This window comes from Xyrauchen texanus, chromosome 12 (assembly GCF_025860055.1).
Source record: "Xyrauchen texanus isolate HMW12.3.18 chromosome 12, RBS_HiC_50CHRs, whole genome shotgun sequence".
In the NCBI taxonomy this organism is placed as follows: domain Eukaryota; kingdom Metazoa; phylum Chordata; class Actinopteri; order Cypriniformes; family Catostomidae; genus Xyrauchen; species Xyrauchen texanus.
In genome coordinates, this window is record NC_068287.1 from 10,768,031 (window position 1) to 10,795,854 (window position 27,824).

General features: G+C 39.7%; 1 protein-coding gene across 1 annotated transcript in view; it reads right to left on the bottom strand.

Annotated features, from left to right (window-relative positions):
• Positions 1-423: 423 nt before the first annotated feature.
• The window catches only part of LOC127652981 (adhesion G protein-coupled receptor L1-like), a 280,814-nt gene continuing 253,413 nt past the window's right edge, over positions 424-27,824 (bottom strand). Inside the window, 13 exon segments of the mRNA XM_052139444.1 lie at positions 424-1,797; positions 1,800-2,480; positions 2,784-2,801; positions 6,562-6,684; positions 18,661-18,757; positions 18,893-19,048; positions 20,229-20,397; positions 20,540-20,631; positions 21,467-21,533; positions 23,121-23,341; positions 25,571-25,780; positions 26,559-26,732; positions 27,610-27,815. Coding sequence (XP_051995404.1) covers positions 1,586-1,797; positions 1,800-2,480; positions 2,784-2,801; positions 6,562-6,684; positions 18,661-18,757; positions 18,893-19,048; positions 20,229-20,397; positions 20,540-20,631; positions 21,467-21,533; positions 23,121-23,341; positions 25,571-25,780; positions 26,559-26,732; positions 27,610-27,815 — 2,426 coding nt within the window. The 3' untranslated portion in view covers positions 424-1,585.

A 27,824-nucleotide genomic window follows, 5' to 3' on the forward strand; every position in this document is an offset into this window, starting at 1 on the left:
TGCACCTCTGATTTTTGTTTGTATAAATATCTTATATTCTATACATCTAGTCATCTGATATCTATTACACCCTGCCAGATAAAACATAACCAGCACTACATTATGGCTGCTGTCAATCACTCCACATTGCACCAGTACAACCTTGTTGCACAGTGTATTCCCCTTTTAATTCATGTCAAGCACTTCCTGTCAGGAAATGTTGAAGGTCACACATTACCAACATGTAATGGGATATATTACATAAAAAATGTGCCAGGATTTACTCTCGTTTCATGTAAAATCCTTCTCTTTCAATCTTTCCGTCTCTCTCTGACTGTCTCTTGGCAGACAATTAGATATCCTGGCACCACGGTGCTCCGGGGCAGGAGCCAATGAGGGCCGGAGAGAGCAAAAGAAGGAGAGAGAGATTTGCAGTGTCGCTCAAGTCACAAACTTAAAAAACATCTTTATTTTTCAACTATTTTCAATTTCTGTTGCATTACAACAAATGTTTTCATAGTATTTGATACTTTTTTGTTGCTTTTGTTCATCTGGTTTATCTATGTACAGGAGACGAGTAGAATAAGACTTGCTTTCATGTGTTAAGTATATGTACAGAAGTTTGACTCAGCTGAAGAAGTAGCAAAAAAATTATTCTAGCCACAATAACACACAGGTGATACAGCACGTTCTCCTAAAATATCCATCAGTGATTCCGATTGCAGTTTCAGTCCCTAATCCGCCCCCTTTAATCAGAACAAAACTCTAAAACGTCCCATTCACAGTCCAACTCTGGACTGCAAAGTAATTTCAAGATAAGTTGTGTCCCCCCTTCCCCTCAGTTCCCGGTTTCTGTGGTTGTTCTGTACAGAAGAGTAAATTCAGAGAGAATTAAAGGCAACTCCACTGAGGCAGCTTCCTGCTACCCATTTCTGAACAATAGTCCTTGTTTTCCGTATATGTGTTCACACTCTTGATGTTCAGTAACAAGCACTTCTGTGAGTGTGTGGATTCCAGTTTGTGTTCTGGCTCAAAAACATTTATTTTTGGCAACACTGAAGAGCTTTAAGAGAGATTTTGTCACTTTGCAGTATAATGGCATATCCCCATCTCCTTGCGTAACAACTCTCATCAATTAATGATGGAAAAAGAAAGACAGAGAAAAGAAAATAAAAGGTAAGGAGCTACAAAATGAATTTTTTTTAAAGACTTGACATCAAATTAACACAAAAATAGAGACAGGGCTATAATGGTTGGGGATATTCTTGAAGTAGAGAGAGCTGAAGGAAAAGAGGTCCATTGAGAGAAGGCATATATTTGGACTTACTGTTTTTGTATGTGTGTGTCAGGTTTGGGAGTTAGTGGAACATGATACTGATGAGAGAAAGTGGTTAAACAGCACTTCAGAGAGGTTGCTGCAATGGAGACAAACTTCTCTCTTGTTCTCCCTGTTTAGGCTTTCCTTAACTCTCACTTCAAAACAAATAAAAGTTTAAAAAGGCAACCAGACATAAATAGGGTGTTAGAGACAGGAGAGGAGTCCATCATCTTCTGCACTTTGTATCAAACCCTGTAGCGCTCTTCCTCCTCCACCTCTTCTTCATGGTCACAGGCTGGTGACCAACTGCATCTGTCCATCTCCCTCACTGTGGGGGGGCTCGGGAGGGGCGGGGTGGGCTTCAGTGCTAGGTCTCCTAGGAGGAGCCTGATAGAAGGTCTGCATGGGGGCTCCGCGGGAGCCTATAGCGGGCCGGCCCGAGCTGTAATACAGCTCTTCTGGAGGCTGGGCCGAGCGTGGAACCACATCTAGAGGTTCCGGCTGCTGTCAGGGTAGGGCAAATCTCGCAGGTTGGTTTTGCTGGTGTAAAGGGTGTCTCGCATAGGCGAATCAGGGGCTCCGCTGTGGCCCTGGCCAGCAGCATTTTGGCCGCTGTGAACGCTGTGGCCCAAGCTCTCAGTCAGGTCTGCTGTGTAGCTTTCGGACTCCTCAGCATCACTCTGGTAGAGCACCGACTGGGCGCGCTGTAAGAGTAGGGGCTCCTCGAGTGCTTTGTACAGTAGTTCCACGTCCTGCGGCGTGCGCTGGCGCATTTCTCTTGAACGAAAGTCCTTGTCATCCTCCAAGCCTATTGTCGGCTCGGCCCCACCTCCACCCTGCCCCATTCCCTTGTGGCCATGTCCTCTGGCCAGGCTGCCACATGTTATGTCTCCACCCCCAGTCCCACCACCACGTAGATTATTGTGCACTAGTTCCGAGATGATCATCTTCTCAAATGCCGCTGCATCTGAGAGGTTTCTCCGTATGCCGCCGAGGATTTCTGAGCCCCGCGGGTTGAGTAGGGGAGGGGGACTATCCCCACCTCCGCCTCCCAGGAAGTCACAACTGCCGCCGGGACCACCAGTAACCCCAACAGTGCGCAGAGAATAGCTATTGTTGAAGTTTCCATTTAGAGGTAGTGTCTCCATGCCTCCATGATCTCGATTCTTAGACAGTGTGCTCTCTGTTGAGGAGGACAACGAGAGGAGGTAAGCCATTGAGAAAGACAACAGAGAAGTGAACACTTCAGTACATATTTCAATCTTGATGGGGATTCAAGGCAATGGAATCTTGGATTAAATTAACGGGGAAAGCAACTTCCATCGCAAGATTAATAGGTTTATGGACAGACAAGTTATTGCAAGGGACATACAATTTGTTCAGAGACAACATGGCTTCATTGCACACGTGAAGAGGTTATAATTTAGCAAAATTATCCAATACAATACCCAAAAGAGCTATAAATCTCAGAGTAAAAAAGTCTTACTTGGGTCACGGAAAGTTCCTGTGTGTCCACGGTGAGGCCATATGAGGGGAAAATGAAATAGAAATGAGAAAATTGTGATTTATTCCTTCACATAACATTATTAATAATGCATTTCAACATCCATCAATCCATTCTCTATAGCCGCTTATCCTCTGCAGGGTCACAGGTAGTGCTGGAGCCTATACCAGCTATCTCGAGTCGAAGGCAGGGAAACACCCTGGACAGATGGCCAGTCCATCACAGGCATTTCTACATTGAGCTTTATATGGATATAGTGTCACAAACATAAAGAACAACAGTGGACATCCATGGGCAGCCATACACATCTGTTTACCTGTAGCATTTACAACATACTTTTTTGGTCTAAGGACATCAGCAGCGGTGGCTCATTCTTCGGTTTGGATAGTGTAGAGCAATGCCTCATTCCTTGGACCAGGGAGTTTAGGGTCATTGCTTAATTTTTTGGTCTAGAGGTTTAGGGTCAAAGTCTCTTCTTGGGATTGGGGAGTTTAGGAGCAGTACCTCATTCTTGGGGTTGGGGAATGCAAAAGTAGTGCCACGATATTAGGTCTTGGTAGTTTGGGACCAGTGCTTCATTTTTTGGTTTGGGGAATTTAAGAACAGTGCCTCATTCTTTGGTTTGTGTAGTTAGGGAGAAGTGCCTCATTCTTTGCTTTGAGGAGATTAGGAATAGTGCTTTACTCTTAAATCTAGAGAGTTTAGGAATAGTGCCTCATTCTTTCAGGGAAAGTGTGATGTGTTGGGAAATTTTTCAGTTTAGGGAATTTAAGATAAGTGCCTCGTTCTTTGGCCTAGAGATTTTAGGGAAAGTTTGTCATTCTTCAGTTTGGGGAATTTAAGAACAATACCTCATTATTTGGTTGAGGTAATGTAGTAGTGCCTATTTTTTTATTTGAAAACTGTGCCTCATTTGTATTTCTTGGTTCTAGGTATTTCATTCTAGGTATTTCATTTCTAGGTATTTCAAGAACAGTGCCTCATTCTTTGGATTGGGAAGTATAGGAACAGTGCCTCATTCCTTGTTTTCAGAGGTTTAGGAACTGTGCCTCATTCTTTTTGGGGGTGAGCTGAGAAACGGTGCCTAATTCATTGGATTTTGGAGTTGGAGAATTTGGAGGATTGGGGAGTGTAGAAACAATGACTCATTCTTTGGATTGGGTAGTATATGAAGAGAGCCTCATTCTTTTGATTGAGGAGTTTAGAAATAATGCCTCATTCTGTGGATTGGGGTATTTAGGAATAGTTGCACATTGTTTTGGATTGGGGAGTATAGGAACAGTGCTTCATTCTTTGGATTTTGGAGATTGGGGATTATAGGAATTGTGCCTTTTTATTTTTTTGATTTTGCAGTTTAGAAACAGTGCCTCATTAATTTTAATGGGGAGTATTTGATCAATGGCTCATTCTTTGGATTGGGGAGTATAGAAACAGGGTCACTTTCTTTGGATTGGGGAGTTTAGGAATAGTGGCACATTCTTTGTATTGGGGCATTTAGGAACAGTGCTTCATTCTTTGGTCTGTAAAGATTAAAATCAATGCCTCAATCTTTGGAATGGGGAGTTTAGGAAAAGCGTCTCTTCTTTTTTAAAGAGTATAGGGACAGTACCTCATTCTTTGTTTTGGGAGGTTTAAGAACAATGCCTGATTCTTTGGATTGGGGAGTATAGGAACAGTGCCTCCTTCTTTGTTTTGGAGAGTTAAGGAGCAGTCCCTCATTATTTGGATTAAGCCGTTTAGGAACAGAGCCTCATTCATCGTTTTGGGGAGTTTAGGAACAATGCCTAATTTTTTGTTAGGGGAATAAACAGCACATCATTCTTTGGATTGGACAGTTTAGGAACAGTGCCTCATTCTTTGTTTTAGAAAGTTTAGTAACAGTGCCTCATTCTTTGGAATTGGGAGTTTAGGAACAGTGCCTCATTCTTTGGTATATGAAATTTAAGATCAGTGCAACAATTTTTGAACTGGGGAGTCAATCCCCAATTCTTTGTTTTGGGGAGTTCAGGAGCAGTCCCTCATTATTTGGATTGGGCAGTTTATGGACAGTGACTCATTCTTTATTTTGGGAGGTTTCAGAACAATGCCTCATTCTTTGTTTTAGAAAGTTTAGGATCAGAACCTCATTCTTTGTTTTGGGAAGTTTAGGAGCAGTGCCTCATTTGGTTTGTAAAGTTTAAGATCAGTTGCCTCATTCTCTGGATTGGGGAGTTTAGGAATAGTGCCTCATTCTTTGGATTGGGGCGTTTGAAACAGTACATTATTCTTTTTTTTAGGGAGTTTAGTAACAGTGCTTCATTCTTTGTTATATGAAATTTAAGATCAGTGTCTCAATTTTTTTGGTGTTTCTGGTGAGACATTATTCACACACCACACTCTTAATGACAAAACATTGTTTATTTCACACACCCTTTAACACACTGGAGATGTTGTAATATTCTTTTAACTTATGGGGGTGTATTAAACGCTGGAGATGAATGTGGTGGCACAGACCAAGGCAAGCGGGGGTTTAAATATTAATGCCCGGTATGATTTTAATCAACACTCCTCTGTGCAGAGAGTAATTAGACATTCTAATGAAGCCCTACTCCTACTTCCTCTCCATAAGCATTCTAAAAATGTCCTCACAGCGAAGCAGAGCCAAGCGGCACACCGTCAGCCCGACACATTACACAGAGAGAGGGAATGTTTAAAATATTCAACAGAGACACTGTGTTAAATTTCACCCCACTGACATGGGAACTGCAGATATCTTTCTCTCTCGCTGCCTCTCAATCTGCACATGGAGGCAAATGGTACAGCACGAGAGTGAAGCATACCGACTAGGCCAGCCATATGTGTGTGTGCGTTGCTGGCAGTGTCGTACTGATACTTTGTGTCAAATCTCTGAGGAAGGCTCTTCTCTCTCGCTCTGCTGTCAGTCACTCAACTACAGCCTAGCTTTAATCGATGCTCTGATATGTCTTTCCAGCAGGAGGGATTAAAACACTGGCCAGACGGTGAGCCCCTGTCCAGCCCTCTGAATCACACTGACAGAAAGACAGGGTGTAAACACACACACATAGAAGGGGATGCACAGACCCACACACACACACACACACACACACACACACACACACACACACACACACACACAGCATATGCACAAGTGTGCACAGACTGTATCGTTGCACATGTAACGTCAATGACACTCACACACAATGTGTCAGAAAGAAACTGGGGGACATATAAATAAAAAAGCCCATCCCAGACTAAAATTGTATTGCTAAAAGGTTACTCTTTCATAGCATCATGTTGTTCCAAACCTGCATGACTTCTTTTCTTGCATGGAACATAAAGCACCATTCACTGTCATTGTATGAATAAAATATTGAAAAAATATGCAGTGAAAGTGAAAGGTGAATGATGCTTGAATTCTCAATAAATCTCCTTTGTTTTCTATAGAAGAAAGACAGTCATACAAGTTTGTAAAAAATAGGGTGAGTACATTTTCATTTTTGGGTGAAATATCCCATAGCATAGATCATTTGGAAAATTTCATGAGAAATGTTTTAATTTATACTTAAACTATTTAGGCAAATCTGAGCACAGTTTTAGACATTGTTGAGATCTCATCCAAAACTCTAGAAGAGGTATACTAGTACAAGTCTAAATTTGGTCTCCTTTTAATCTAATTGCTGTATAGAAACTATATAGATATTTATGATATCTCCTTTGTGATTCTCTTTCAATGGGCACAATGAAATGTGCACACACTCACCGGTGGAGTTGAAGACTCCAGGTGAGGGTGGGGTAAACGTCTCAGCCAGAAGGGTGTTGTAGGGTGAGGTTCCTGTACGGGTCTGCAGCACAGGGTTTGCCAGAAGATGATTCCCCATTGTAGCTAAACAAGAGAAAAGAGAAAGTATTTGTAATTTACTAAGATATGCACCAGCTGAAAGCATCTTTTATATGCATCTGCTGTTTGCGTTATTTTAGAGCGCTTTTCACCAAAGGAATTATGCAAATCTGTTAATAATGCAAACATGCTGAAAAGAAATTGTGCTGGAGGTAAAATGTAAAGTATACTGGTTATAATGCTCTTCTTTATTATTTAACCATTATTTGATGATTTACTAATGCCATTATCACTAAAAAACACAAACATTGATGTCAAACTATATTCGGTTTACCACCTGCTTTCCACAGGTGGTGATAGCACAACCTTAATTGTGACTGGCAAATAATACTGGTATGGAAACTGCAATCTATAATAATCTTAATTTACATAGAAAGGAGCTGAAAAAATGACAATAATTTAATTTAAATATGTGTGCAGAACTACATCACTTCATATAGTGCCTGGTTAAACTGGACTGTGACTGAATGGTGAATAAAATGCAGGGTTTTTGCACTGAAATACTTGAAGCAAAAGAAGAGTAACTGTTCAGTAAATTTACCACTAAAAGGGATAGTTCACCCCAAAATGAAAATTACCCTCATGCCATTCCAAACACGTATGACTTTCTTTCTTCAAAGTTTTAAGTATTGTAGAATTATTGTAAGGGAGTGACAGCCTCAGTCACCATTCTCTTTCATTGCATCTTTTTCTCCATGGTAACTTAGACTGTAGTTTCTACCATTCTACAAAAAGGCTCCTTTGCTATCTGTGGAAGAAAAAAGTCATGCAGGTTTGGAATGACATGAGGGATCATAAATAACAACAGAATTGAGCATTATCAAATATGATTTTGCACTTCACAGTAAGGTTAAAAAGAAGCCACTCTGTTTATTGTGTCTGACTTTTTTGTTAAAAAAGTCCCTAATGTTGCTGTGTGATGTTGTAACAACTGATGTGATGAAGTGTATATTTGGAGCGAAGTTGAAATGTATTTGTAGAGTAGTCATGAAGCGTAATTCTGTGGCACACTGTCAGATGGAGTCATTGGGAGGGAAATGGTAATGTTTGCTATTATGTAGTTCCACTGAAATGTGGGTTAATTTCCCAGTGAAATGTGAATGTTTGTAGTAAATGTGACTCAGAGAAATTGAACATTCAGTATGGCTCATAATGCACTGGTGCCTGGGGCTTTCAGACAGAAATGTCATGAAATTAAAAAGAGGCCAGTATGAGTGGACTGAGGCAAAGTGCAACAATGCGCTGTTGCGCTATCATCTATCAGGAATGACCGCCTCAAGAATTAATTTTAGATGTGCACTTACTCGCACTCTTGTGCACTTTCTCTTAGGCCACATTTGCGTTATCAACTAATTCTGATTGCTTATTTTGCAGATCAGAATGTTGCGTGCGTGTAGACTATAGAGATCAGATTTGTTTGGAATTTGATTTTGGCCACTCTCAATTGTGCTTCTAAATCTGATACATATTGGACATTTGGTAATTTGACCTATCTAAACACTTTCAAATCTCCTCTTGAAGCTAAAAAGCTGGTCATTTCATGACCCAGTGAAACAGAGCACATCAGTCTCGGAAATAAAAATTCTATAATTTTTTTCTCTATAGATAGATTTTTAACAAACACTTTTTTAAAACTTTAAAGACAGACATACCATAAACTCAGAGTTTGTTAAGCAATGGTACAGTATATGCTTCTGTTGAAGCTATCAGTCCACATTATTTCAACTTAATAATAATAATAATAATAAAAAACTACTGTGTTAAATAGTAGAATTTCTGGTGAAGATCTACACACTACCCATTCATTCTGAGGGGGAAAATCCATTAATCAGAAAATCGTTGCAATCAAATCACAGCAAAAGAACCCTGCAGCGACTATTCACTTTCATGATGCACTGTGAATGACGCAATCAAGATGGTCTCCCTACACTCCCATATTGCTTATATATTTCTATATATCTGAATATTTTATTTTAAAAAATCTAAATATATTGTTTCTATACTTATAATCAACAACTTTAAATCAGAAGTTTTATATTTTCCATCATTTTTAATTATGGGATAGTAGTTCATTCCCTCATTTAAGAAATTGTCTTGTACCTTTGTCTTTTGTTTGATTTTCAAATACTTTTTTGGTTCAAATCAGAGTTTGTAATGTTGTGATTCACCTCAGAGCTTGTTGGTTTGTTTCTTGTCTTAGAGCTCTTTAATGACAATTTTTTAAAATCCCAATGGACAAAATGAATGGGAAAAAATACTATTGCAATATTAATGATTGTTTAAAAAAAATTATGAGGATAAGTAGCTTCCCCTGTCTGCGAATTGTCCCGCCCCAAACTCTCATCATTGGTTGAGCCAATGTTGCTATGTCAGGCTGGTCGAGGTGCCCCAAAAAAACCCATTTTTGTAGCACAAAGAGACACAGTTTTCAGGAACAATCAACCTAATAATGGCAACCTCATAGCAGACTCTGCATCTTAAACTGGAATTTAAGAGTAAATAATTACACACTTCAGCTTTAAGGTAAAGTTAATGAATGCATGTGGATTCCAACCGGTGAATAAAAGGAGTAGAAACTACTGAACTACTCCTAAATGCATATATAGGGGAAACACTGTACTATTTGTGTAAGGATAAGTGAATAAAAATAATCTCATACAGCTAAAATTATGTTTTTGCATTTACTTTGAATGTAGTCAGTAACTTAAATCGAATACTGCTGTTATAAAGTTTGAATATTGAATGTAATCACAATCACAATGTAATTTGGAATGTAATACATTCTTTAATATTGTGCATATTAAAAAAAATCACAGCGGGTGATTAGTAAAAACATTTTATCTTACATTTGAAAAGGTGAACATAAACACAGTCTGTTATGTCTAAAGTGAACATAAACAGATGGGACAAAAATCAGATGTGTCAAAATATCGGATCTGTGCTTTAGGCCTTGCACACATTCTATGCACATTGCTTATCTATTAATTCCTGTAAATATCTAGCATGAGTGTCTTGTGTGAAAATACAAATGCAGTTTGAAATGTGACTGGGAATCTAGGCCAGCGGGAGGAGAAGAGAGGGAGGTGGCTCTCGGAAGGAGAGAAAAGACTTCACACGGCAGTGAAGTGGGAAATGAGAGAGATAGGAGATGAATGTGATAAAGACAGCAGCGTGCACGAAGACACATTCTTTCCTTACCTCTGTCTCTACTGCCGACTGCCATTCACTCTACCAACAGCCACAACACTTTTCTTCAACGATGCAAAAAACAGCCCGCTCTCTCAAATCTATTCTACTCTTTTCCTTTAGACCTGCCTTTTTGTCTCATACTTTTGTGTCTCGCTTTGATTAAAGTCCCCGGAAAGCAACAATTGGTGCACTGCAGTGAGAACTCTCCTGTTATTCTCCTCAATTAGAGTAATTACCCCCCGTTCATTTGCCGGCTAATCACTTCATTAAAAACAAAATGGATAGAATTAGCATAAAGAGTGGCAGTTGATTTAGCTGCTGCCTCTTTGTCATCATCCCCACTGTCCTCCCACAAACACCGATCCCTGTGATGATGGAAAAGGCAATGATGCAACACTCCATGATAGAAATGACCTCCTTTTGAAATCTCTCTTAAATGTCTTCTTTTTGCCTTTTGCAGTATACTGATTGAGTATTGTAATTTCAAAATGTAGGTGTGACAGGGCGGAGGGTGGGGCCGGGTCATGATTTTACACACCCAGCCACTTATCAGACACAAACACACACATAGGACGGACAGCTGCCCATAAAAGTTCTCTCTCTGTCGCACCAGCATTCGCAGTCGGCCTTTATCCCTCTCAGAGGCTTGATTAGACTGATAAGGGGACGGGTGTGTAAAATCACGACCCGGCACCACCCTCTGCCACGTCAACGCAGGCTTTTTGACATGCTTAACTAGAAAGGCTTCCTTGGTTAACCAGCATTACTGTACCAAAGAAAAAAATATATATAAATGGCTATTCTGATCCACCAGTTGGACCAGCACAAACCAGCATAAACAAATAAAGACCAGAATGGGAATTGCATATCAAGACCAATTTTCCTTTAAGGAATGTCCTGGTTTCAGTACACGTTAGTTCAATACAAGCTCAACTGACTGCATTTGAAGCATATTGATTTGAGTATATGTTGATTACCAGAAACAATATTCTCAACAATATTCTTATCCTTGTTTATTTAGAAACAGCAAAAATCATTTACAGTAAGGCATTTACAATGGAAGTAAATGGGCCAGTCCATGAAGATTAAAGTGCAAATTGTTTAAAAAGCATAGCCAAAAGACTTAAGCAATATACACTCTAAGAGTTTCTAAGAGTTTGGAATAATGTACAGATTTGGCTGTTTCAGAAGGAAATTGGTACTTTAATTCACCAAAATGGCATTCAACTGATCACATTTTTTTTTTTATCAAGTCTAGACAGGCCCCATTTCCAGCAGCCATCACTCCAACACCTTATCCTTGAGTAATCATGTTAAATTGTTAATTTAGTACTAGAAAATCACTTACCATTATATCAAACACAGTTGAAAGCAATTTGGTTTGTTAAATGAAGCTTAACTTTGTGTTTGTTTTTGAGTTGCCACAGTATGCAATAGACTGGCATGTCTTAAAAGTCAATATTAGGTCAAAAATGGCGCTTTCTCTAGAAACTCATCAGTAAATCATTGGGGAATGAAGGCTATACAATGCTTGTAATTGCCAAAAACTGAAGATTTCATACAAAGGTGTACACCACACTCTTTAAAGACACAGGACAGAAAGAGATGTGGAAAGCCATATGTACAAATAAACAATAGGATAAGTACATCAGAGTCTCAAGTTTGAGAAATACTCAATACACACATGTCTCTGCAAACCAACATCCGGTGGCCAACCTCCTGGGGTATTCCAATTTAAGAAAGCCATCCTGCAAGTGGTTGGCCACAGCCCGGAACAACATCTTCAATGGTTCCGCACACTAACACTGAGTAAGTTCGGCCGCCTGTTCGCCTTTCCACAACTGTTCCGTGATGCGTGCCGGTGGTGGTTGCTGGCTGAGGAAGAGGGCAATGCCTACGACGTCTTCAACATTGTGGTGCAGGAGCAGTTTGTCTCCCGTCTACCGAAGGGGATGGTGGAGTAGGTCCAGTGCCACCAACCGGAGATACAGTTGGCTGAGGATCATATAGCGGTGTATCCAGGGGACGGCGAGCCATTTTCTCTCTCTCCCCCACTTTCTCCCTTCCCTTCCCCATATCCTGTCCCTGTTCCCCAGAAATGGGGAATCCCTTCCCCAAAAGGCCACAGCCCACCCCCGATTGAGCAGGATTGTACCAAATACCTGTGAGTATAAAGGGGGGTACATATCAAGCCTTGGTGGATTAAGGTTGTAATCAAGCCTTCATTCACCAAAGCTTGATTCAATCCGAGGCTTAGGATACAAGGAAGCGGGTAAAGGTAAGGTATGTGCACAGGGATATTCACGATTACCTGTTAGTGATAGACATCATTTAATTTCAGGGACAAGAGCATAGTGTAGAGGCTGTGGTTAGTCCCCGCCTCACCCATCCACTAATCTTGGGTATGAATTGGCATTTATAGCTTTAATGAGGGAAATCTGTGTGGATGGGTAAGCCCTTATTATTTGCAGTATGAGAGGTCCCGCAAGCCTCCAAAGGGTTCTTCCCATTTCAATTATTGTACGGGCGTCGACTGCGTGTCATGCTCGATGTCCTATGGGAAAATTGGGAGGAGGGACCTTCAAACAGCATAAATTAAATTCAATACATTCTTGACCTGAGAGCAAAACTCCACAGGCTGGGGCAATTAACACAGGAGAATTTACTCCAGGCTCAAGAACGTCAAAGTCGGGTTTATAATAGGAGTTTTCTGCTGTGGAAATTTGCATCAGGAGATAAAGTCCTTGTATTACTCCTCACATCAAGCTCTAAATTACTAGCCAAGTGGCAAGGACCCTTTGAGGTAACACAGTGGGTTGGGGAAATCGATGATGAGGTGAAACGAATGGAGAGGTGGAGCACGTCAGATTTACCACCTCAATCTCCTAAAACCATGGAGAGAGGCAGTCCCTGTGATATTGGTGATAGTGGTTTTGGAGAGGGAGGAACTCAGACCGGAAGTGAACTTAAAAGCCACCGATCGAGTAACTTGCAGAGACTTCTCACCATCAAAAGTCACAGAGGTTGCCAGGTTAAAAGGATAATTTTCTGACGTGTTCTCACCTCTTCCTGGTCGTACAAATCTCATAGAGCACTATATCAAAATGTCCCCAGGAGTAGTGGTACACAGTCATTCATACCGATTACCCGAACACAAAAAAAGTGGTTTGGGAAGAAATAAAGTCCATGCTAGATATGGGAGTAAAGGTGCGTACACACTGCCAGCGACATCGCGCGCGACAGCGACTCAATACCATTCATTTTCAATGTGAGCTCAGCGACTTCTGGCGACACGAGCTGTCACGACCGTTGGCGCTAGATGTGGGCGTGTCCAGCGACGCGACAAAGTTGAGAAAAGTTCAACTTTGGAGCGACTAACGGAAGCGACAGCCAATAGGAGAGAAGACGGAGAGCTCACGTGATCCTTCTCTCTCTCTCAGCTCCTGCAGTAACGGAAAGATGGATGAAAGGCTAATTCTTGCTGTTAGAAATTTTCCAGTGCTCTATGATATGTCTCTTCCCACATACAAGGACATTTTTAAGAAAAATACTGCGTGGAAAGGTGTATCTGAGATCATGGGATTTTATGGACCCAGACAGACCGGCATTTGCATTTTCAGCACGAGATAAACAGCCGCTATGGCAAACAGCACGCTTTGTTTCTCATTCATCTTTGATATAAAGCATGTTATGTACTGATTCCATTTATATTTAGTCTTTTCCCTCCAAAATGTTTGTTTTTAGTGGCAAGAAAAGAGATTCGCTGTCAACAGCAATGGAATGGCATCCGTGAATGTCATTTATAAACGTTACTAGGCAACCAGTAGTGGGAACACCCACTAGCGACTTCACCACCAGCCACTGGCGACCTGCGGCGATAAAGTCGCTGGCAGTGTGTACGCACCTTAATAGAAAAATCCCACAGTGACTGGGCCATCCCAGTGGTGTTGGTTCAGAAGATTTCTTTGTGGATTAGAGAAAGTTCAATGTGGTGTCTAAATTTGATGAGTATCCAATGCCACGTGTTGATGAACTGCTTGATCGGTTAGGCACGGCTCACTTTTATTCGACACTAGATTTGACAAAGGGATACTGACATATCCATTTAACTCCCATGTCCCAACAGAACAGAATTTTCCTTACACCAATTTTTCATCCTTCCTTTTGGTTTGTTCGGGGCCCCAGCTACGTTTCAGTGGCTCATGGACTGAATCCTCAGACCGCATGCTGCTTACGCCTCTGCTAATCTGGTTGATATCATCATTCACTGTAATGATTGGCAGTAGCACCTGCAGCATTTGAGGGCTGTCCTGAAGTTGTTGAGATGGGCGGGACTCACGGCAAACCCTAAGAAGTGTGCAATTTGACAGGTGGAAGTGCGATATCTGGGCTTGAACACGACGGCCGCAAATTGATAAGACCATGGCGATTGCAGCCTGCCCAAAACGTAAGGCCAAAAAGGAGGTGAGACTGTTCCTGGGGCTGGCTGGCTATTATCGTAGGTTTCTGCGTAATTATTTAACCATCACCAGCCCGCTGAATGATCTTACTAAAAAGGGGGCACTAGATCTGGTCCAGTGGATGAAATCATGTCAGCAGGCATTCATGCAAGCAAAAGCTGCACTCTGTGGCGGGCCGTTATTGCAATCTCCTGACTTCTCTCTTCCATTTTTATTGCAGGCAAACGCATCGGACACGTTTGGGTTGGGAGCAATACTGTCCCAGATTGTGTAGGGGAGGAGCGCCCTGCATTGTACATTAGTCGTAAGCTCTCGATGAGAGAGACTAAGTACAGCACAATCGAGAAGGAGTGTTTTGCTATCAAGTGGGTTGTCCTCACACTCCGGTACTATCTGTTGTGGTGTGCATTCACCCTTTGTTCAGACCACGCACCACTACAGTGGCTCCATCGCATGAAGGATACCAACATGCAGATCATCCGTTGGTATCTAGCTCTCCAGCCTTTTAAGTTCGAGGTGGTCCACAGGCCGGTGGTGCAGGCTGTTGTGGTTTTCCTCTCCAGAGGTGTGGGTACATAACAGGCAGGACGGCTCACTGGCCTGAGTCGGGCATTGGGGGTATATGGTAATTGGGGCGTGGCTGAGCAACGTCTGTGGAGAGCGAGGCCGAGAGAGTGAGTGCAGTAAGGGTTGGCACCTGTGGGAAATCATCTCTAATAGCTGTTTTGTTTTTGCAGTGAGAGCAGAGAGTGATTTAAAGGGCGATCCAGACCGGCGAAGGAGAGAGAGTGTGGGCATCATTTGCATGTACAAAAAACATTAGAGTGAGAGGAAATAAAGATACCTTTTGAGTTTGATTCGCCATCTCCCGCTTCCTCTTTGAGAGTGTAAAATATCTTTATCACAGTTAGTAAGCTATTTTATCACACTGAAGGACTACGTTCAATGGGTGGTTTGCTCAAATGGAGCTGAAAATGCAAAAGTAATTGTTTGTTGAGGTTGAAACACCCAGTTTTGTACAGATTATTGGAGATTTGTGCTTCTTTTAAATTAGGGATGTGCACAAGTAATCGATTAATCGAGTACTCATTCAGCTTTAAATATTCAACCAGTAAAAACACTACTTGAATATTGCAATTTGACTTTCCTTTGTGCCTTTGCCTGCTGTGGGCAACACTGAAACTACTCTAACCTTCAACTACTTCTCTCACATTAATATTGCCATTAGTTTGCCCAAAAAGGAAATTCTGCCACCATTTTAAGTAATTGTATCACTTCAGAAGACTTGGAATGCATGTTTCTATGTGTGAGTGCAAATGTTTTTTCTTATTTTTTAGTCTAGATCTTGTTGTTTATGAATAGTGCTCATTTATTATAGGAAAAATGATAAATTTCAAATAATCAATTTCTCATTTTTTATGTGTAAGAGTACTGACTACAAAATTACTCAAAATACCCATCTCAACTTTAAATTACCATCAGGATCATTAGATCAGGACAAACTCAGGATTTTATATAATTTACGGTGTTTCACAACTCACCGTCATTGTTAACAGTGTCAGCTCCTTTAGACACAGTTGACCTGCATCTGCTGTTGGTAGAATTGAACTTTTCATGATGGAATCACACATATTCCAATTGCAAATGGCTGTTTTTAATTTCTAAAGTGCAACGCTGTGACTGATATGAGACCAAATGACCTAATGATGATCTTAAATGAACAAGACCCATGAAAGGTCTAATGGGAAGAACACCAATTTGTCATCCTTCCTTTTGGTTTGTTCGGGGCCCCAGCTACGTTTCAGCAGCTCATGGACTGAATCCTCAGACCGCATGCTGCTTACGCCTCTGCTAATCTGGTTGATATCATCATTCACTGTAATGATTGGCAGTAGCACCTGCAGCATTTGAGGGCTGTCCTGAAGTTGTTGAGATGGGCGGGACTCACGGCAAACCCTAAGAAGAGTGCAATTTGACAGGTGGAAGTGCGATATCTGGGTTTGAACAGGACGGCCGCAAATTGATAAGACCATGGCGATTGCAGCCTGCCCAAAACCTAAGGCCAAAAAGGAGGTGAGACTGTTCCTGGGGCTGGCTGGCTATTATCGTAGGTTTGTGCGTAATTATTTAACCATCACCAGCCCGCTGAATGATCTTACTAAAAAGGGGGCACTAGATCTGGTCCAGTGGATGAAATCATGTCAGCAGGCATTCATGCAAGCAAAAGCTGCACTCTGTGGCGGGCCGTTATTGCAATCTCCTGACTTCTCGCTTCCATTTTTATTGCAGGCAAACGCATCGGACATGGGGTTGGGAGCAATATTGTCCCAGACTGTGTAGGGGGAGGAGCACCCTGCACTGTACATTAGTCGTAAAAAATTATAAATTTCAAATAATCAATTTCTCGTTTTTTATGTGTAAGAGTACTGACTACAAAATTACTCAAAATACCCATCTCAACTTTAAATTACCATCAGGATCATTAGATCAGGACAAACTCAGGATTTTATATAATTTACGGTGTTTCACAACTCACCGTCATTGTTAACAGGGTCAGCTCCTTTAGACACAGTTGACCTGCAGCTGCTGTTGGTAGAATTGAACTTTTCATGATGGAATCACACATATTCCAATTGCAAATGGCTGTTTTTAATTTCTAAAGTGCAACGCTGTGACTGATATGAGACCAAATATGACCTAATGATGATCTTAAATGAACAAGACCCATGAAAGGTCTAATGGGAAGAACGGGACCCTGTCTCATTGCAGCGCTGTCTCATTGTGTAAGGATAAATGAATAAAAATAATGACATATACTGTAGCTAAAATTATGTAAGTAACTTAAATTGAAAACTGCTGTTAGAAAGTTTGAATACTGAATATGATGATATTGCAGTCAAATAATATTATTTGCTGTATGTGAACCAGTAATTTAAGCAGTAAAACACATTGCATGGCTAATGGTAGTTTTTATTTTATATGCCATATTTCTCAGGCTTTAGAAGTGTGTTGAACATGTGAGTATTCATTAACCTGTTACATATCAGACATAATCATACAGGGATATTGAACTAAGTAATAACTTCTTTTGCAGATAGTTAATAAAGAACATACACATATTTCTTCACTGTTAACCATATACACTGATCAGCCACAACATTAAAACCACTGACAGGTGAGGTTAATAACATTTATTTATTTTGTTCCAATGGTACCTGTCAAGTGGTGGGATATATAAGGCAGCAAGTGAACAGTCAGTTCTTGAATTTCATGTATTTGAAGAAAAATGGGCAAGCGTAAGGATCTGAGCGACTATGACAAGGGCCAAATTGTGATGGCTAGACGACTGGGTCAGAGCATCTCCAAAACCGCAGGTTTCGTGGAGTATTCCCAGTATGCAGGAGTTAGTACCTATCAAAAGTCGCCCAACCGGTGAACTGGTGACAGGGTCAAGGCACAATGATGCGTGTGGGGAGGAAGGCTAGCCTGTCTGGTCCGATCCCACAGAAGAGCTACTGTAGCACAAATTGATGAAAACCTTAATGCTGGCCATGATAGAAATGTATCAGAACACACAGTGCATCACAGATTGCTGCGTGTGCCCATGCTGAAACTAAGCAGCAAAACCGGCTTGTTCTGAAATCTTTATGTTTCTGACATCAAAACCCCAAAACATTAACATAAAGTGTGACTGCCAAAATTTACACGTCAACGAACCCCTGCTGTATTTGATACTGAGAAACTTGGCCCACCAAGTCATGTTGAGGTAATATGGAGAAGACCAGATAGATACTGTTATTCACAAACAGCAGATGAACTAATAACGAGAGCAAAATGAGGCAACATCTGTCAACAGTTGTGCTGTTTATGGCTGTGTGTAGAACCTGCAACTCTGCAGAAAAACATTCTGAAGAATTGCGTCATTAGAAAGGAGCAGCTGATGTCTAATTTGAACAAAATCTACAATAATTTCAGTCCTACTTTAAGAGTTTATGTGGCACATTTCAATGCTGATTGTTTGTAATGCAGGCTTTGTAAAGAGATGATGGAAAGGAAAGATAAATCTAAAGTGGACCCGATGACAAAACCCTCAGCTCCTGTGTGAGCACAGTCAAACTCATTTCACATGTGAAGAGAGTGTTTATATAGTCTTAAAGGCGCAAAAGCAAAAAAAAAAAAAGGGTTGAGAGATAGGGCTGAAAATGGTCATAAAACAAATGTATGTCTGTTTTTGTCATAAATAAAAACATTAAAAGACGTGGACTGGGGAAATATGAAATTATAATCATGAGGAGATGAAGGAGGGTCTCACCCCGGTTGAGGGTGGGGGTGCTGTTGATGTCTTCGGCCATGAAGGACGACTCTGTCTGCTTCCGCACTGTGTCGTTCCACATACGTCGGATTCGGCTCTGCAACGAACATATGGACAGACAAAAATAATTTACTATAGTCTTTTACAACATGAGCAGTTGAGCTGACAGAAATGTTATGTGGAATATATAAGCAGTCTATAAATAAAAAATGTCTGTATGCATGTGTGTCACCTGTCTGTGCACTGCTGCGTGGCGTGCCTGGCTGCCGGTGTAGTAACGGTTGTTGGCACGCAGGGCAGAGTTCTTCAGTGATCCATGTGAGTTTGTAGTAGACGTGCGACTGCAACAGTAAGAATGACGCAGGCACTTGCTGTACTCCTTATGCACCTGAAGCACACATGCAAATAGCATTAGTACTTCCTCACTCACTCACACACATAAAATTAAATAGAGTGCACCAATGCCCATCCACTTTTTCCATCCATCTTGCTTCCGGAAGTATTTTTCTATTCATTTTTAGTCAAATTTGATTAAAATTCTCCATAAAAGAGTTATGCAAAAGAGCTATAGCTAATTATAGTTATTTACAGCTAAGCCATGATCCAAACTAGTCAACTCTGAGGTGAATTTAAACATTAAAAACTTTGATTTGAAGCAAAATGTTTTGTTGAATATCTGACAAAAAGACAGAGGGACTTTGTATTTAATGCCTTTAATGAAGGAATAAACTACAATACCATGAAGCACTGTAAATTATGGAATTCAATTAAAAACTATGTACAAATAGAAAACTACTGATTTAAAGTTGTTGATTATAAGTTATTGCAAAATGTTCATATAATGTTCCAAATATAATTTGCTTGAAAGTGTAGGGAGACTGACTCGATTGGCTAATGGAAGCCTGCAGTCGCTGCAGAGCTCTTTTCGCGCGGTTTGTTTGCTCTCTGATTAGTGGATCTTTCTATTCAGAATCATGGGAAGTGCCGTTTTTCACCAGGAATTCAACTCTTAAACACAATTTATAAAAAAAGTTGAAGTAATGCAAACTGATGACTTCAACAGAAGCATTTACAATAACAACCTTGGCGCTCACAATAGATCTGTATTTAAATGTTTATTAGCTATTGTTATAATGCCAATTGAGCTTCAATGACAGTGTGGCAGGGTGGAGGGCGGGACCGGGTGCGTAGGATCACGACCCGGCCCCGCCCTCCTCCCTGCCACAGACAGCTAAGCTGGTCCAATGATCAAATGTGCATTCCAAGAATGTTTACTTTCTCAAATATATATATATATTGCTCTAATTCTAAAAGTAGATTATAATATCTGAAAGTAACATATCTATAAAGATATTGACCCATGTTTGAGCGAACAATGGCAGACGAGTGTTTGAAATGAATCTTTAATTTTGCTATTGTTTTTTGTGCTGCTATTGGAGCAGAAAACATTTCACCTTTAAGCTAATTAAAGTGACTACAGACAAATCCAAACATTAACTATTCGGGCCATTTTCTAAGCAAATTTGTCTCCAAAGTTCGTCTACGTTTGAAACATAACCGGTGCTGACCTTTTTCTGTAAAGCGCAATGGAAGATAAAGATGAACATGCCCTGAAAGGCGTTGAAAGTGGTGAAGAGGTACGCCATGATGACTGTGTTTTCGTTGATGAACAGGAGGCCAAAGGCCCAGGTCAGACCCAAGAGGAAAAGCAGAGCGATAGCTCCCAGAGCCCAGGACCTGAGGGAGAACACGCAAACATTCACATATACATATAGTCATGATAGAGTGAACTAATTTACTATATGCAACATCAAGTTAAATAAATATACAGAATAGAATGTCATAGATACTGTGACTATGTAGAAGTGAAAAGTCTCACTTGATGTTGTCCAGACGGCTGGAGTCGGGCTTGAGGGCGGACGAGTTACGGATCATCTTGTGAAGTGTTATCATGAGGAACACCAGGTTTAACTAAAGGTCAAAGGTCAGATTTTAATAACAGGTAAGGGCTCACTAAGTAAAGTGACTTTAAAGTACTTTAAAAGCTCCTGTGAAAAAAAAATTTGAGTTTTGTGGCTTAATATCTGTTAGCTTTGAGACCATCTATATGTTAGTGTACTCCTGAAAAATGTAGCAGATATATGCATTTAAAATGTAGTCTTTCCCTTCTTGGAAAACAGACCAAAAATACTGACAACATCATATTGCACTCTGGGCCAAAATCTGAAACAACCATTTATCAGTGCTTCTATGAGGTGCAATACTAGACAAAAGTGAAATGTCAATCATTTTAAATTATGAAATATCATTGTGATGAATTGAATAGTGACACATGTATTACAATGTGCATCCGAACTTCAAGTAGTAGACAATATCCTATCCTAGCTATAATGTTTTTTTTTAGAGAAGCCCTTTGATATGTCCTGCCCATCTTCATATTTCCAAATGAAACAGATTAGTAAAGGAAAGAAAATTGCATTTTTCAAACAATTTCATTGGGTCTTTTAACCACTGGTTCCTTTAAGAGTGCAAGTAAGAAAATAACCTAAGCAGATTTACATTAGAAGACACTAAACTAGCGCATTAGTAAAATATATTGTAATTACAAATATGTCAGCAAGTTCCCGAATCTAAACCTAACTCATATAAAGCATACTGTATTAAAGCCAAAAGCATAGTCGTCAGCAGCAACAGATCCATAGGTGAACAAAAGTGCTTTGTTTGATATGTCTAACACAGCATATTTTTGAGGAAAAAAGGAACAATCTCTGTGAGCAAAGCGCAGAACGTTTGGAGAGAACAATACCATGATAATGAAGGACACCGGGCCGATAAAACTCCAGATGAAGTAGTTATCCACTCTCAGCCAGCACCTACACACACAACACACACACAACAGGTTTGTGAGGGACATTTTAATAGTATAAAGAACAATTACTTCATCACTGTCAAAATCTCTTGCAAACATTACAAAGTAGCACATTCTTGAAATTTTCTGAAATAAGGGAGACCAGGGCCAGTTGTCCAATGTCTATTTAGTGCAGTAAATATTTATCCATTTTGGTGTACGGTTGAATGTCAGTTTCTGTCTTTACAAAAAAAACACATTCGTGTAATTGAACTTTTGAGTTCAAACCTTACAGCTACTGAGATTTAGTCCTTGTGACAACTGGCCCCGGTCTGCCCTATTGGCAAAATTCCAAAACGAAATATATTATCACTGTCATCATAATGATACTGTACATATTTAGTCATATCCTTGCAAAACAATCTTACAAATCAGTATAAAATGCTAGTTGAAGGTTAAGCCTAGTTTTTAATCATTAGCACAATGAGTCAGTGTCTCATTTTCTGCACCGTAGTCATTATTCAAAAGTCTGCAACTGTGCTTTTTTTACGCACACACACACACACACACACACACACACCATAATCAGTGCGGTTAAATGTACTGTAAACTTTTTCAGCGTTTCACTAACTTTCACTAGACTTCCACTGAATAAGATCAAACCCCGCCCTCCAAAGACATGTCAGCAAACCCAAACATATGTATAAAAGCAGGGTTCCCACAATGACTTTTGCTTAGTCATTCATAAATACTTGACAAGGTTACACATTACAATAACGTTCTATTTGTAAACAACATTAGTTAACATGAACTAACAACGAACAATACTTTTACAGCCTTTTTTTTAAAATCTTATTTAATGTTAATTTCAACATATTGTAATACATTAACAAAAGTTGTATAAGTTTACATGAATTAATCTACTATGAATTAACAATGAACAATTGTATATTTATTAACTAACTTTAACAAAGATTAATAAATGCTGTAAAAATATATTGTTCATTGTTTTGATATCTAATGCATTAACTAACGTTAACAAAGGGAACAGTAACCAAATCATTTTGTAGATATGATTCACAAAATAGAATCTCTTTATTATAGAATTTTCCATGACTTGTCGTTTTCAAGGCCTATACATCACAATGAAAAAATGTCTTGATATTTCCAGGTTGATGGGTTGTTCTTCATTACTCTTTTGTTTTGCAATTTATAGTCTAGAGCTATCAGGTGTGATTTCTCAGGACACCTATTTATGTGATTATCTGTCAGGTTTATGCGTGCTATTCCCCCCCAAAAATTGCTTACAGCACCTTTAAATGGCTTCATTTATAATTGACACGATGACCTCGGTTAGAATAGCATTTCACGACAGCATGACTTTAAAATATCGCCTATTTAAGCTCTTCCCGATGACTCTGAACTCAATCTATGTGATACCACCAAATCTAAGTGTACGTTCCCTAGTGATGATAGATTTTTAAATTCCCAGAGAGCCATTTTCATGTAATACATTTAAATGACACAAATGCTTTAAAAAGGAGTCATGGCCCCTGCTCGAAAACCATTGGCCCTCATACGGACGAGTGCAAATGGACTGCTTCACACGTACGCTTTCTTAGTCCCGTAGCTGCGGTAGTCGATGGCGGCTGAGATGCCCACCACCAGAGCAGGGAAGCAGTAGCCACACAGGTAGTAGTATTTCTTTCGGGAGTATTCGCTCTCAAACACCTCCACCATCATCAGGTAGAGCTGGATTCCCTCCAGACACATCCACGAAAATGCTGCCAGGAAGAAGAAATGCAGCAGGCCTGCGAAAATGGGGCACGCGATCTGCGTACAGAAATAAAAGAGGGAAGAGAGGGTTAGAGAGCGAAATATCAGATGAGAAGGAATGACATTTGAGGAGGAAAGAGATATTATAAAAATGCAGAGTACTAAATTGTAAAATGTTATGGTGAGTTTGACTCTATTCATTTCGCCAGACTTTGAGCATCGGCATAAAGTCTAATCCACATAGCAGCTTATTCTGACCAAGAAAGACATTGCAAAAAATAATTTTGTTCATAAGTAGATTTCTCATGTTTTCAGTAAAATATCTCAAATACATTTAATTAGAAGCAAAATGAAACAAGACTTAAAATCTAATTCAATTTGCTTCTCAAGTAAATGTATCTTGTTTTAAGGATTTTGTGATATTTTTACTAGAAATCAAGACAGAAATACTAAGAAAATATTTTTTTTCAGTACACCCACCATCTGATTGACTTGTAAATCACAGTTTGTATTTTGTGTGATGTTGAGGGGTGGGTAAATCTGAAATCAGATATAACTCTGAATCATGTCCTATCTAGACACGGATCATTAAGTGCACTATAGTGCTCTTTTGTTCATGTCGACTTACACTTACACTGGCACCTAGTGGCCTGGATGTAGCATCATTCAAATGCAATAGTTTTCAGTTACAGATGCCAATGTAAAAAATGTACTATTCACAGTCAGTCATTATTAATTAATCCATGAGTGAAAGAGTCAGATAACAGGACAGTTACTGAGATTAAGCATATAGTATTCAGCTGGTCATGTGATTCTAACATGGTAGCCCTCCATGTAGAATAAAACAACTTTTATTAGGTTACTGATATGACTGGAGTCTCAAGTGAGTGGTCACGATTTTATGAATTTTTTTCAAAATTACAATAAATTTCTTAAGGTTCAGTAAGTAAGATTCAGCAACACTTGTTATTAATGAAACCTGTGGCCGTTAAGTGAACCGCAGCTTGCTACCTGTTGTGCGCACACTCAATAGGGACACGAGCAAGCAGCGACCAAAACAATGACATAATGTACAAAGAGGCTGAACGTGATCCACCGGCATCATGCTGACAGATGAGGTAGATTGTTTTACTACAAACTTTGAGACTGTATATATTATATTTGAATATAGATTTAAGTAATTTAACTGTAGATTGAAGTAATCACTTTTCTTTGCATGATACATTGAATGCATTTATATGATAGCCTATGTCGGTGTTAGCTAGCTAGCCAGTTTTATCAATAGCTGTTAGCTAAATTTGGTGGATGATGACAGTAGCTGTTTATAAAAAAAGACTGTACATTATAAATATGTTGACACAATTCAGTAATTATGTGATTCCTTCACAACTGTCATTTTAGTATATCGATGTGCTATAGTTTTATAATAATAGGGTGACCAGATGTCCTCTTTTTCAGACCTTAAAAAGGCATCTGGCCAGGATTTCTATATTTGCAATGACTTTGACCAATGACTTTCATAAATGTATATTAAACATGACTATATGAACGCATCATGTAAATATGATCTGATTAACTGTGATTGTATCACACTGCACAGTAGTACAATGTTTGGTGAAAACATGCATTTCTTATTTATAGTTGTTGCAACAACATTTAGATCTAATTGTTAAACTTTTTTGTCTACTTTTATGACTTCAATGTATTGCAGAGTGACTGAAATATCTAAGCTTTCAAATGTTGTCTCGTAAGAGTGTAGCTGTGGCAACTAGGCACTTAAAACAGTGTTATGCTTGTGAAGAGACTGATGAGATTTATAATGTGCCCCCCCTTCTACATTTTTTATTGTTTCTATGCCCCTGCAAATTGGAATATACAGTTCTGCTTATGGAAATCTAGTTTAATACTACTTAAAAAAAATCAAAGCAATGAACCAATAAATCTTTAGCAAATCTAACAACAAGTTCTTACTCAAAAATGGTAATTGTATCAGACAGGTAACTTGTAAACTTTAGTTCCTGACATACTAAAAGAAACCTGTCTACCTTGACTTCTTGAAATTAGAAGCCATCAAGTCAGACTGGAACATACGATTTTTGCCAGTACAAGCCATTGGTCTGTGTAATATGCATCAGACCAGTGGATCACAACCCTTTTTCCTGGGGACCCCTTTTTACATATCATATGTTTCAAAACAATTCATTAAAATACATTTAAGTTCAACAAAGGCTGTTAAAAGAGGACAAAAGATGGTTTAGTTTAACTTTTTTTTGCTGTAATGCTCACATGGTACTGAGTCTTGTCGATGCCGATGAGAAAGAGGAGCTCGGCGATGAAGAGGTTGATGCAGAGGTTCTTGTGGATTGTATTTCGGTCGGTCTGCAGGCCTCGCAGGAAGCAGAAGGTAGAGATGCAGATAGCGAGACACACCAGCGAAATTACAATCCCAACCCACGTGATCACAAAGAGAATCAACTCATGCATCCTTCCCTGATACTGAGAGAGAGAGAGAGATGGATAAGAGAAATGATAAGGAAATGGTATATACTGATAGGCTGTCTGAGGGAGAGTGACTTCTACAGAGGACATATGAAAATCCCGTAAATGTCAAGCTGAAATTGCTGTGCATTTGTTTGTGTTGTCTGATTGTTTGTGCATATGTGTGTGTTGTGTCTTGCAGACTGCATGCAAGCTAAAAGTTTTGGGGTGGTGTGTCTGCTGATACCGGTGTTTATTTGCATGTGCTGCCACCATTGTTTTAGCACCTGATTCACAAAAGGAATAATGCAAATTATTCTAAACTCTACATGGTGTAAGATTATAGGTCCTTTGACATTACTTTGTTAGCCAATCAACTTGAATACTTTTTCTTTGTCTAAGATATAAAAAGCATCAGTTGTTTGAAGGTAAGCCACTTTAACTGCAGCACACTGCAAGAGTTTTCTCTCTGAAACCCTCCTCCTCCCCAGCCCCACCTGTCTAGATCTGCTTTAAGGGGAATGTGTGTATGTCTAATTGTGCAGTTCCGTTTACCGTATCCCTTTCAAATAAGTCACAATCAATAATAAGCCCAATTTACACAAAAAGGAGGTGTTGAAAAGAATTTCAATGTTTTAATTTATATGCTCATGGCACTTGGCTATTTCAGTGCATTTTAGCCTGGTTAAACTAGATTGAAATACTGTGCGTAACTGTTTAGAGAGCTATATGATCAGATTTGTTTTGTGAACTGGTGTTAAATTTAAAGAAGTAATACGTGTGCATGAGTTCTTACATTAGGTTCATGGTGTACCATTAGCACAGCGAAGTTGGTAAGATGGCTACATGAGCATGTGGTGTGTGTGCTGTTAGTTTCAATCAGTCTGCAGCCCTGCGATGACCACTGGCCCATCATCGAGCGCTCTGAGTAGTTCCAGAACGAACAGTTTGGACTGAAATGATTCTCCAGCTGCAAAGACACGAAGACATGAGGACAAGAGAAAGATCAGGCAGAGAGACAGGAAGTTATTCTATATTAGTAGTCACGTTCATACATAAAGTCTTAGGCTGAAATGTAAAGGTGTAGTACAGCTAAAAATGCACATTCTGTCATAATTTACTCAAAGCATGTTGCTCCACACCCATAATATTTTATTTCTTATGTGAAACAAAACGTATGATAAGATGTTAGGCTGAATGTCCATGATTCAGTTTTAGATACAACAGAAATGTGGATGGGGATTTATACTGTCAAGCTCCAAAAAGAACAAAAATGCACCTAAACCTCAAAAAGTGGTCAATACAATTGGTGTGCTTTATTCCAATCTTCTAAAGCCATCCGAAAACTTTGTGTCAGGAATAGAAAATGTAAGTTGTTTTTCACTGAAAATCAAGCTCTCAAATCTTGTTCATGCTTTCAAAATGGCGACATTAGATGATATTGATAAATTTGATGTCATTAGAGGCCAATGCCACTCGTTCTCACATGACTAATCATGAGGCGACAAATGTAAATATTTGTGAAAGAAAATGAGAAATGTAAGTCTGTTGCTCACACACAGACTTTGGAAGACTTCTAATATGGATTACTACTTGTATTGTGATACTTTAATGGTTATTTGTCATGTTGTTTTTGAGCCTGGAAGTAAAAACACATGGAAAAGAGGAGCTTGGACAGTCTGCCAAACATCTTTTGTGTTTCATGGTAAAAAGAACGCAGTTGAAATGACATATATGGTGAACAAAACTATTCTTTAAACAGCTTGGCATGAGTAAACTGAACAGAGCATTTGGAGTTAACTTAACCTAAGGAGTTAAATAATGCATAAAACATGGGTTTTATATACCTGTAAATGTCTAAGTGTAAACACCACAGGCTCAGTCAGAAACACTCGACTGGACTCTTTATTTATTGACGCGGCAATGACATGTGAATTCACCACCAGGCCCTGCCCACCTGGCCCCGCCTCCATCTCTATCTTCACAGTTGCGTTTTCAGTAGAGAGGAACGAACCCAGATTTTTATAAAGCACAAAGACCACTTTCACCTGGCCTGCATGGA